The 10,685-nt window shown below is 36.6% G+C and overlaps 1 protein-coding gene across 6 annotated transcripts in view; it reads left to right on the top strand.

Annotated features, from left to right (window-relative positions):
* MAP3K7 (mitogen-activated protein kinase kinase kinase 7) overlaps window positions 1-10,685 on the top strand; it is a 49,413-nt gene that overhangs the window by 29,375 nt on the left and 9,353 nt on the right. For 4 of the 6 annotated variants that reach the window (XM_042840018.1, XM_042840001.1, XM_042840052.1 and 1 more), the window contains one exon: window positions 4,284-4,351. In XM_042840018.1, the coding sequence (XP_042695952.1) occupies window positions 4,284-4,351 (68 nt within the window). The remainder of the gene's footprint in view (window positions 1-4,283; window positions 4,352-10,685) is intronic. The other 2 variants (XM_042840026.1, XM_042840011.1) reach the window with 1 other exon arrangement.

Below are 10,685 nucleotides of genomic sequence, written 5' to 3'. Positions count from 1 at the left end.
AATGTTTTCCAATAGGTGTAAATAAACTTACTTTCATTTAAGGTGCTATTTTGTTATTAGTTTACAAAAATAAAAACTGAAAATAATACATCAGCAAGTTCCATTGGCAAATGGATTTTCAGAGGTGATAAACCACAATCAGATAGCCATGTGGAGTATCCCTTTCTTTCATTTGATATGCAGTATAATATGGATAATAGGCACCAACATCTCCATGTAGGTGTTTTTTTTCTTATTTGTATATGAGAAATAAAATTCCTTACAAGTACAAAAAGCTTAAATAGCCGTATGTTTAAAGGAAAAAGTAAAATCCAGTTATAGTTTGTCATATGATTAAGGAGAATAACCCAGGCACCTTCTGTATACTAACCAGTCAAGAGGCATCTGACAAAATATACATTCAAGTGCAGCCTTTTCTTCTCTGGCAATGTTAAACAGCTTATGCATATAGCATGCGTACACTTGGCTTTCTAATTTTGTCATGCAAAACTCTGTGCCACAGCATTCAAGTAATTTTATAACATTGGCACTGCATAAACGATTACTCAGGATAGACACGTTTTGTTAAGTATCTTTAGAAAATGTACGAGAATCATAGATGGTTTAGCTGGTAATTTTTCCATCTAACTTTTAAAACCAGTATAGGCCAGAAATCCTACTTTTGTCTCTTCAAATCAGTTTGTGATTCTGGATTCCAGATGAATGGCTTAAATTCCTGACCATGTCTTCTAAAATTAGTAAATTTACTAATTGCCTTGTACCATAAGGGACATTTGATTCTTTGTGTGTAAGGAAAGCACTCAAAAGTACTGTACATGAATAAGGATGGGAGAACATGATAATGGAGGAACGAAGAGGTAAACTCCCTACCACAAAATCAGAGAGTACTGAAGTGAGTTTGAAAGCAGGAACAGGAGACCTGGAAGAAGAGTAAGAGTGAGTTTGCACTTGGCTGGAAGGATACAAGCAAAATACTTTTGCCTTAATGAGAGGAAAGCAAGCAGCTTGTGTAAGTGTAAAAGGAGACAGTGAGCATCTGCTATAGGGAAGGGAGAGGACTGCATGGCTGCTCTGAATTTTTGAGGGTTGTTCAAAAGCCTTAACAGGAAGCTGTGTCATTTGCTTCACTGCAGTATGTGGAGTGGCACATACCAGAAGTTTTCTGTACTTTTTGAATTTCATTTTAGGAAATAACGGTGTGTACATTTTTTTTCTTTTTCTTTTTGTGGTTTTTTTTTTAGGGCAAGAAGTATATTTAGGATATTTGTGGGGGGAGATTAATAAGAAATACTGGAGCAGGTTGGAGGGAGGAGTGGATTGAGGAAGGAGAATACAAGGAGTGAAGTGAGTATGAGACAAGAATGAGAATAACATAGAGAGAAGGAGGGAAGAGCTGGAGGAAGAAATAGAAAAACATAAATGAAACAAAGGAAATGAGTGGAAGAGAATTGTATACCTTACCAATGCAAATACTTCATGAACAAATTTTACATTCCTATTTATACGAAATGCTTTGCAGCATCAAACTCATTTGAGACTAATGATTGCTTCAGTTTTTCTCTCCGGTATTTCAGCAATTAATGTTACTTTCCTCTGAGCAAGTTTTTGCTCTTTCCTCTTCTCTCCTTAGTTTTTTTGCTTTCATTTTGCCCTTTTAATTTTTATATTCATATGTTATTAAACAGCACAGAACTTGAATATTTCAGAAATTGTAGCTCTCTCATATGCAATCTCTGTGTATTAAGAAACCTTGAAAGCATGAGTCCCCAGATAGTGTATGGAATTTCTACAACTATATCACAGTAACTGCTTGAAATGGCATATGATTTTGTGGGTCTATTTCCCTTATAGTACAATAAATTAAATAAAAGTCTTTCATCATTCCACGTAGCGATCAGGCACTCAGAGCTTTTTTCACTAAAACTCTCAAAACAGATATGTACTTGGATGCTCATTAATTTCTAATCTTAAAGTCCTGTAAATTGTTAAAATCCTGACATAGAACACCAAGCTACTGTTGACTAACTTCTGCACATTTACAACATGATTAGTTGTATGGGGAGGAAAACTTAGGAGTTTTAAATGGGTGTAGAGGTGAAACACGTAAAGGAAGAAAAGGAAAGAGGACATAAAGACATAGCTGTGAAGATTTCGAATAAAAATGTTGTGTTGTATTTTTTCAACTGAAACTTGTCCTGAATCTGGAGCAATAAGTATTTGTTGATTTGTAGTCTATTTCTGCTTTGTCTAAGCTATTTGCCAGATGTCTGCAGCAGTTACACTAATTAAAATGGCACTGCCCAGTAGAGCTTGCTTTTCTCTCATGCTACTAACTCAAAGATATTTTTCATTTAAAGATGTTCATTTATTACAACATGGTAGTTTTGGCCCCTCCTTCCACCCTCCTTCAAAGCATTTTCTTTTCTTGCACCCCACCCTGATTATTTTAACTTTTTTGGCAGCCATGTTCTAATGTTTCAGCAACACATGTGCCAGGTTCTTTAAATTCACAAATGTTGCTAATCTGAAATGAGAATTTCAGATATTTTTGCAAGCTTATTTCAGCTGGGCTAATTTTAGAACAGTGTTGTTGAATGAAACGTGCACATAATTTTGTGTCAGTCATGGGTGGATCATCTGTATCTTGAATATTGAGATTAGCTGTGACAGCCAGATGAAGTATCTAGCATACATAATTCTATTAAATGTATAATTGTGTTTGTAAATGGCCATTTAGTGAAAAAATTCACTGTGAATGAATAAGATCAAAAATTTGATATAGATTCATCATTCACTCAATCTGCAGTATCTTAGAAATATATTAAACAATATAGTCGTGATGCTTAGGTAAGTATATACTTCCTCTGAATTTCAGAAGCAAAAGATCAAGACCTCAAAAAAGCTGTGACTTAAATTCTTTTGTAGTCACAGCAAAGACTACAAGACTTTTCAAAGACTTCTCATTCTGAAACTCCTGATTTTCTGATGTGCTTCTTTCTCATAGTACTTCGTAGAAATTTTAGAACATAAAATGTCATGTCAGATTGGTAAGGTGACACTAAGAGTTCTCTGTGGCTGCTCTGTGTTAATGTATTCTTACATGCAATAGTCACTATTTAAGAATTTAAATTGGGATTCCATTAAATGTATTGATCAATATTGCATAGATAGTCTTATATTTTTGTAGTAACAGTTATGAATCAAAATTTGCTCATCAAGATAGGCAGGGAAGTAGTACTGAAATTGTGCTGAATAAATATCTAAAAGGTTAAAAAAAAGATTAGATGCCTGTTAAAGGGCTTAGAGTTGGGCTGGCTGCTGAGTTCATGGTTGATGGGTTAGGGGCTGCCACTGCTGTAGTACATGTTTGAGATGCTACCCTTGAGTAGAAAAGTTACGTAATGCAGATCAAGAATTTTGAGCATTGTCAGCTGTTACTCAGAACGTTTTGGTGTTTCCTTTTGGACAGCTGACCTGCTCTCAAGAGACAGTATAAACAATCACAGCAATAAAAATCAAAGTAGTCGGGGAGATTCCGTTGCATAATCTCCAATCCTTTTGAGGAGACTTTGTTTCCCAGTAATGTCTTTGAGTGTCACTGTTAGAATTTAAACTGTTTTATGTAGCTGTCACAAGTGGCTAATTGCTAACAGGTGGAAGGAGAAAAGGAAAAGATTACCGCACTATGTTCAGTAGGTTATTAGCAAGATGTGGTTTAGCTGAACGTCCCCTTTTCACAGTTCTTTGAGCATGAGAATGGGACACATTTTCCTTCATCTGAAGGTGAAAAAGTGCTTTCACTTTGACCAGAAGGAAGTACTCTCACTTATTGGTTTTGGTGAGGGAAACGAAACAGACAGAAGTCCTTGCTATGTTACTTGAGCATACCAAAGAGCAACAGGTTAAAGCTGGCAGCATGTTATCTTTGCAGTCTAGCTTTTAGAAATCCCCATAACGTAACGCACTTGAAATAGATGTCGTCATCAGCTCCTGCCCCGAGTCCTAAGCCTGTTTAAATACATGTGTCAGAAGATGGTGGAGTGGAGGGCAGCAGCTATTCATGTGGTAGGAGTGGTTGTTGTATTAGGGGATACTTTTTGTTGACAGGCCAGCATGTTTTGAGTTAAAATTCTGCAGCTGTCTCTCTCTCCCCCTCTCTCCCTTTCTCTCTGTGGATTTGTACAAATTCCAAGCTCCTCTGCAACAGTCTCACCCTTCTTATTTTGTTCGGAATAGATTTCACTGTTTTCTTTTTGTTTTGTTTTGTTTTGCTTTTTTCCCAGCAGGAAACGGACAGCAGAGGCGCAGATCCATTCAAGATCTTACTGTTGCTGGAACAGAGTCCAGTCAGGTAAGCTCTTTCTCATCCCTTCATTATGTTTCAATAAAGTCAGTGTGTATGTGTATAGGGAAACTGATCTGCAAATCTTCACTTTTGATACTTATGTACAAATGATATGGAGGCTCGACAGAATGCAATGTCATTTGCATTGTGTTTAAATTAGATACCAGGAGGATACTCTGTGAATGAGCTCTAGATGATAAGTGATTTCTCTATAGCTTATCTAATATTTATCATTTTTATGTACAAACAGTTTGTGTGTACCACTTCATTTGGCTCAGATGTTATGTCAGAAAGACTTTTCACTTCATTCTGTATAGGAAACAATTGACTTATAATTGTCTGAAGCAGTTAGACACACATTAGACTCACATATTGTATAAAATAAAAAAAAATCAATGTTATGTGTATTTATTTATTAATGAATCTCTATACTCTAAACATATCTTACAGTACTATCTCTTATTTCTTGTGAGAGTTTTACAATAAGGAGCTATCACAAGGATATTTTACAAAATAAATACAGCTATTGCATTAAGATGCTTTTTAATTTAATAGCTTTGTAGATGGTATTATAAATGCCATGGTAACAGACACTGTTATGCTATATAAAGCTGAAATTAAACTAAGCACATCTTAAATGAGAAAAGTACAGCTAATGCTTCATTCAAATGTCTTTATTTTGTGTTTTAATTATTACCAGGCCTGTTGAAGTGATTCAGAGAGGGCATTTTATCACTAGTGTGAATTAGGAATTTTTAGGTACCTATTATTATTTGTATGTTTGGAAATTGAGATCTTAACATGTTTGTCAGGTTAATCAAGTTTCCATAAAAAACAACCTACAGCAATAATCTAAAATAGGTGGTAATTTTAGGGGTGTGTGGTTATCAGGGAGATCAACATTTAATCCTTCTTTAATTCTGTAGAATGTGATAGTCACAGAAATCTCATGAATCCCCTGGATATTATTAGTAGAATTTGCTACATACAACTATCAGAGAATAATGAAATAACTCTTAAGTATACTTTAATATCTTCAAAGAAGGCAGAAAGAAATGAATCTGCAAAATATAGCAAACAAACAGATTAGCCTATTTGGTTAACAGTAGAACAGAAATTATGCCAGACTGGTGTGGGTCTGTAGAAGTACTAGAATCACATTTTACCCTTTTTCTTTCTTATAGTATACGTACTGGAAATGTAAGTGGCAGTATTAAAATTACCTGCTTTTTTTTTGTCTTGCAGTTTTGGGAAATGTAATAATAAGAATGTTCTTTGGAAGAAGTTTATGCACTGTCCATATAAATAAATCATGAATTTTCTCCCTTTTTTTGGGCATGGGCGAGAAAAATAATGGAAAAGATAGCTGAAACTAGTGCTAACTTTTGACATATATATGTATGTACTTATTTTAAAAGAAACAGTAAATTAAGAAAGCAAACACAACATAATACTTAAGATTGTTCTATATAGGTTTCTATAAGCTCTGGATTTTGCTATCTGAATGTGTATTTAAAATCTTGAACTGCTATCTATATAAGGAATCTACCAGCCAAAGCAGAAAAAACATCTGTAACTAGTGTAGTTCTGGTCAGTTTATAGCATCTCTCTACATGCACCATACTCTATATAGGTTATCTTCTCTAATTTGAAAGTCCCCTTCCCTCTCCCTCTCTTCATTGCAAACATCCTTCTTTCCTGCATACCATTCTCTCTTAAACCCACCCTTTTGCATTGGCTTCTTTATTGAACTGCCATAGCACTGTGTGCTTCCTCTCCCATACCCAGTCCTTTTAAGCTCCTACCCCACTCAAAATTATGCTGTACTTTTTGATCATTTGTTTTTTTTTTCTTACTTAAAACCATTTGACTGAATAGTAAAGCTGATCAGAAATCATAATAAACATGTTTTTTTCTGAAAATTGCCAACATGCAAATATAAATTTATACTGCAGTATTTTGGAGTTTGTTTTTATCAAGGTTTTTCCTACTCGGAATGGATTTTTCTGTTGAGGTGGAGCAAAACACGGGGCAAGTATGCCAAAGTTTGCGGTACTTACCTGACAAGGGTAGACCAAGGCTTATGACTCCCTGCTTAGCTTTGGTTGTTTTAATCTGAAATTGATGTATGTGTTGTGATTTCTTGTGTATTGCATGGGTCTTTGAGTGGTTTTGATTATGATTATTAATTATTATTTTTTTAATGGTCTTCAGAGTCTTAAGGCATTTTCCACTAATGCCTGAGTACTGGTACTACCAGAACATCAGACAGTAATAGTGCTTTACTGCTCAGTTGACCTTTTTACACTGAGAGCTTAGATAGGAAAATGTGCTACAACAAAGGTTCTCAGTCGCTGAGCCAGCCATTGGAGGGGCTTGCTGATGAGAACCCGTGCATTAAGTCACAGGACTTGGTGAAAAGTCGTATGTTCTAGTGCTTGGTGACCTTAGACTGGACAAGTTACATGAGCAGCACTGATGTAACCTTTTTCCTGCAGTTATAGTCTGCAGTCTCATCTGTTTCCATCCATTTATCGCGATGGCAGACTCATTTTTCCATGCAATTTTTTTTTCACTGAGCTGATCATTTTAAGACCTCATTGAACTGTGATGTCTGTGGCTGTCCATTAACTACTGTTCTTTCCTAAGCTTTGTAACACAGAAATAGATGTGCACTGAACTGCAGCCACAACAAAACTTAGAAAGGCTTGATGGAGCACAAAAATCCTGCTGCTTAAACTGGGTAGTCTCCTTGGAAAAAATTGGTAATTTGTACAAATAGATTTGGAACACATTTGGCGTAATTGCTAAAGAACTGCAGATTGCAATTAGATAGACAGTGAGGTACCTGTGCCCCCACCTATGTTTTTATTGGGTAGATCATTCTATACAGTGTCATGATGATATCAGAAATACTTCTTAAACTTCTTTTTTTTAACAGTTCTTGCTGAGTCTTAGTATTTCTCAGTTTACTTTGAGGTCGGAAAAAAAAATAATGCATATATGGTATTGAACAATTGAGAAGTAAGGATTGAGCGTACAGACCCACACGTGCACAAGTCGAGTATGAGAATCTGTGGGAGCTGATACTGTGCAGATGAATCATTCTGTCCATGAGATTGTGCAATTGGTCACAGATGCACATTTTTATTTTCTCCTGTTCTGTAGGGTGATAAAATCCACAAGAGATGAGGAGAAAGGGCCAGTGCCACTGACTTCTTTAAGTCTGGTTTCCTGCTTAAATTAAACTTGAAAAAAATTGTGCAGTTCCTAGAGGGAGAATTATACCTCAGAGCAAGCGAGATTATCAAGACTGTAAAACTTTGAGAAACTGAGAAACTAAAAAACTAGTGTGACTGTAGCCACCTGACAAAGATACAATCATAGAATCTCACATTGGAAGGGACCCTCAATGGTCACTGAGTCCAACTTCCGACTCTTCACAGCACCACTCAAAACTCAAACCCTATATCTGAGAGCATTGTCCAAACATTTTTTGAGCTCTGGCAGCTTGGGGCCCTGATCACTGCCCTGCGCAGCCTTTTCCAAGGCCTGACCACGATCTGATGAAGAACCTTTTCCTGGTATCAACTTGACGCACTGACACAACTCCATGCCGTTCCCTCGGGCCCTGTTGCTGTCATCAGAGAGCAGAGCACAACAATACCCCTCCAGTCCCTGTGAGGAGCTGCAAACCACCCTCAGCCTGCTCTGCTCTGGGCTGGACAAGCTAGGGGACCTCACCTGCTCCTCATACGTCTTCTCCTATAGGTCCTTCACCACGTTTGTAGCACTCCTTAGGACACTTTCTAATAATTTTGTGTCTTTTTTGTACTGTGGCAACCAAAGCTGCACATAGTGCTCAAGGTGAGGCTGTACCAGTGCAGTGTAGAGCAGGGCAATCATGCAATCAAAGAATGGTTTGAGTTGGAAGGGACCTTAAGATCATCTAGTTCCAACCCTACTGCTATAGGCAGTGACACTTCCCTTGAGACCAGGTTGCTCACAGCCCCATTCAGCTTGGCCTTGAATGAGAGTGGGGGCATTCACAGCCTCTCTGGGCAACCTGTTCCAGTGTCTCACCACCCTCACAGTAAAGAATTTCTCCCTAATATCTAGTCTAAATCTACCCTCCTTTTCAGTTTAAAGCCATTCCCCTCATCCTGTTGCTACATGCCATTATGAAAAGTCCCTTTCCAACTTTCCTGTAGGTCCCCCTTCAGGATGCCCTTCCCTCAACTAGCTAGCAATGCCATGCTTGCTGCATCCCAAGATATGTTGGCCTAGTATAAGGGTAACCCTCCAAAAAGTCTGGCATACTTGGCATACTGTGATGTCTGGAGGAGGCAAGGATGAAAGGAGATCCATGAAGGAGTAACAGGAACTGTCTGCTGAAAAACAGCCATTGGCTTACCTTTAGAGAAGCTGGTGTCAAGGAAGGTAGCTGCAGTCTAGTGTTATGCCAGGAAAGCTGAAACATCTTACTCAGCACACTCAAACACTGTAATCTAACGTGTTCAGATTTGGGAACTTCTCGTGGGTTTTTGTGATGCTTTTTAAATACACTTCAGATAAAAATCCTTTACTCCTATCTCTAGTATCTCACAGATCTAAAGAATCTGGTACAGCACGCAGTGCAGCATAGCATAGCTTGTAATTTAGCTTGCTAGTGTACTTTTCAAGTCCCCTTTGCTAAATCTAAATACTCAACACATTTCACTTACGCTTCACTACAAAAGATTGTTCTATCTTCTTGTGTGTGTTTATCATTCATATCTGAGCACATTACCAGTAGACACCAGGCTTTCTAATGTCAGCAAATACTTCAACAGGAAAGCTTTTTCAAAATTTCTAATGCAGTCATCCTGATAGTATCATCCCATTGGATTATTTCTACAATAGTTTCTGGCTACTAACATAAAACATTAAATGGTTAATAACAATGAAACTACTCTTCATGTTGCTTATCATGTGTCTGTCAAAGGAGGAATGCACAGCTAATGGATAAATTTCCATCCCCATTTGCCAATTCCTTCATTTTTAATTGAGTTTCACATCATTCTATGAATTTATTTCCCTTGATATGATACAGCAGAAAACAATCAGATATGAGTTTCCTCAGCATCTGAAGACTGAAATAATTTGAAGAAAATTAGGTAGCTTAAGCAAATACTTAAGGGCATTACAGATAATTTCATTTTTTTTAACAACTATTTCTACTGAAGCTGCATACCTTGCAAACATTTTTCCATTGCATAAGCAAGCAAAACCAAAGTGTTCAGGGTTGGCACAGGGACAGCGTTAACTACTGCAATATAAGTTTTGCATTTGAAACAATTTTTAAAGCTCTGAGAAGGTAATAATTGAGCCGTGTTTCTGACTTCCCTGTTTTACCCAGTGGACTTAAATTATTGTTCTTTTAAAGATGTTTCATTTTAGAAAGTATGGGCATTTACTGTTATAGGTCTCATGTGTGCTGTTTAATAGCATGTTTTGCTAGGCTCTTAAACTGGAGCAATTACCAGAGAAACATATTGTAAGGCAGTTGAAATAATGGGTATTTCACTGTAGAATCTTGCTACTCTTCGGAGTGTAGCTTGACTGACTGAAATCCTGGCTTTTAAAAATTAATTTAAGATATGATACTAGGAAATTGGAGTCATAAAGAACTGCAGCTTCCAGGTAATGTGCATTTCAATGCTCCTTTTGAAATACAGGGACAGCTAGTTAATAATTTTGTTAACTGTGCACTGTATTGAAAATAATTGTCTTTTAATAGCATTTTTTCATTTGACAGAAGCGTTTTCCTGCAAAAGATGGTGGGGTCTGTACTTTTAAGTACTACACTGTGTTTATTTTGTGTCAGTGAGAAGATATATGAAATACAATAGTATGTATTGTAAATTGGAATTCTGAAAGAGAAGCTAGGTAGAGTAATGATATCAGTGTTAGTTTCTGTGTTTTGGTAAACAGAAGGTTTTAAATAGTCAAGCTTTCTATTAATACAGAATTTTGCTTTGGTTTTTAATTTGCTTTGAAAGAGAGAATTTCCTCAATTTCTAATTCAGTTTAATCAATTGTTTAAATGGATTGCTTTGATTAAACACTTTTTCATGCTTTCTGAGGATTAATTATTTAAGTTCCAAGTTAACACAGGAATCACAATAAAAACTGTATATTAATACTTTGCAGTGAAGTGCAATTACTGAAGTTCATTCCTTTATTTGAACGTAGTTGATGCTTAATCAATGAATGCAGAAATAAAACTCTATTCTTTCTTTATTTTATAGAGCTGATGGAATTCACCAAACAGCGTTGTGAAAACTAGTCTGTGTAGTAT

This window comes from Centrocercus urophasianus, unplaced genomic scaffold (genome assembly GCF_019232065.1).
Source record: "Centrocercus urophasianus isolate 14NV4802_14NV808 unplaced genomic scaffold, USGS_Curo_1.0 seq_10, whole genome shotgun sequence".
In the NCBI taxonomy this organism is placed as follows: domain Eukaryota; kingdom Metazoa; phylum Chordata; class Aves; order Galliformes; family Phasianidae; genus Centrocercus; species Centrocercus urophasianus.
Note: the sequence above shows the minus strand (reverse complement) of the source record. Positions and strands in the feature narration are given on the sequence as shown.